Source organism: Fusarium oxysporum, chromosome XI (genome assembly GCF_013085055.1).
Source record: "Fusarium oxysporum Fo47 chromosome XI, complete sequence".
In the NCBI taxonomy this organism is placed as follows: Eukaryota; Fungi; Ascomycota; class Sordariomycetes; order Hypocreales; family Nectriaceae; genus Fusarium; species Fusarium oxysporum.
Window position 1 is genome coordinate 28,836 of NC_072850.1, and position 1,656 is coordinate 30,491.

The window sequence follows — 1,656 nt, forward strand, 5'->3', positions numbered from 1 at the left end:
CCAATCAGAAATCCAAGTCAACCCCCTGTCAAAATCAAGTTTACCCCAACGCTAGTCCATTTTTCGAAATTCAATTCTACCCCCTGTCAAAAATTAATTCTACCCCCTGTAAAGTGGAGTAACGTGGTTGATAAGCGAGTGTCCCAGTCTTATTTCTACCTTAAATTTAGATTTTAAAAAACTCTTTAAAAATCCAAACTAAGCCTAAAATAGCTATAATTTTAATAGCTTATATATAAGTCTTAAAATAAGCTATATTAAGTTTCTTATATATTAAAAAAACATCCTATATAGCTATAAACTTTAAAGTTTATTTACACTGTAAAATACACTGTATTTAAGGTTTTCTATGTAAAATAAAATAGCTAAAAATCTTTAAAAAATATCATTTAGTACAATTAGCTATACTATTATAAAAAATATTTTCTACAGATTTTTAGCTATTTTATTTAAGCTTTAAAAGTACTATAGGGTAGGTTATTTCTAGGTGCACAGTATACTGGGACACTCGCTTGTCTGGGACACTCGCTTATCAACCACGTTAAATTAAATCAATTGTACAACAATTGATTTTGGACTGATGTATGTATTTTTAACTCATAGAGCCCTCTGGGCAACGGCCTACCGGGCGTAATAGACTTGTGTGTGTGTGTGTGTGTAGCACTAGGTATTTCGGCGCCAGTCTCGGCCAATTCTGCTTCAGTTCCTCAAGATACTCTGGCATCTTGGATCCAGCCAATTCATGTTCCGTCTCCAGTTTCGTCAAAGCTGTGAGCAGCGATATAGGAGGATTGTTCGGCGACCCGCTGTGCTCGAAATGGCCGCCCTCTTTCGCCTTGCCGAAGTCCCATTGGACTACACCAGGAAACGGGCCGACGGGCGTACTGACTACGACATCACCGAGTCGAACCTTAGGTGGAATGCCGCCACCGATACCAACCATGAGGCCGAATTTGATGGACGGAAAAGAGGAGATCATCCAGGGGGCGACGGATGCTGCTGGGTTCGTGCCGACCTTGCCCTTTGGCAGGCAAGCTATAACGACATTGTGTCTACCCACGGACCCCAGAGTGTAGGTGTTCGGGTCATTCGGCTGCTTTGGGAGGCCGGGATGTCTATGATCCAGCATCGCCGTCGCGGCGGTCTGTTCCTTCGACAGTCCACAGACCCATCCCACAGTGTAGTCCTCATTCGTCAAAGGCGTTGGATGAAACTCGCCGTCGATGTTCCTCCTCTTTGCCATTCTGGACGTAGCTTCGTCATAATGGCTCTCCCTGTTCCTCTTCGACATTATGAGATCGTTCGATCTGGAGCTCAGATTGGAAAGTAAGCGTCTTCTCGATCCGCAGGTACTCTTCCGCGATCAATCGCTTACAGCGGAACGGAGGACGGTTGAGTAGACAATGAAGGATCAATTATGTAGCAAAAAAACAACAAAAAACAACAAAAAAGAAAAAAAAAGAAAAAAAAAAAAAAAAATAAACCAACAGTCTCGATATGTGGGACCCAACGTTCGGTGTTTCCGGCCAGCGACGACGCCGGACGGCGGGAGGAGAATACGGGCGTTGCAGAAGGACAGTCGAATCTGTTTGGTAGCGAATGTTCCGATCGTTTCACCTTCGTGGGAGTAGCAAGACCTGACAATGCTGAAAGGAA

The 1,656-nt window shown here is 43.5% G+C and overlaps 1 protein-coding gene across 1 annotated transcript; it reads right to left on the reverse strand.

Moving 5' to 3' along the window:
• Positions 1-597: 597 nt before the first annotated feature.
• On the reverse strand, positions 598-1,410 carry FOBCDRAFT_253818 (nucleoside phosphorylase domain-containing protein; the record flags this gene model as incomplete). The annotated part of the gene is made up of 2 exons (XM_059611066.1): positions 665-1,410; positions 598-621 (listed from the first exon to the last, which is right to left on the reverse strand). The coding sequence occupies exons 1-2, from the start codon at positions 1,289-1,291 to the stop codon at positions 598-600; spliced, it is 651 nt and encodes a 216-aa protein (XP_059468017.1). The 5' UTR covers positions 1,292-1,410.
• Positions 1,411-1,656: the final 246 nt, after the last annotated feature.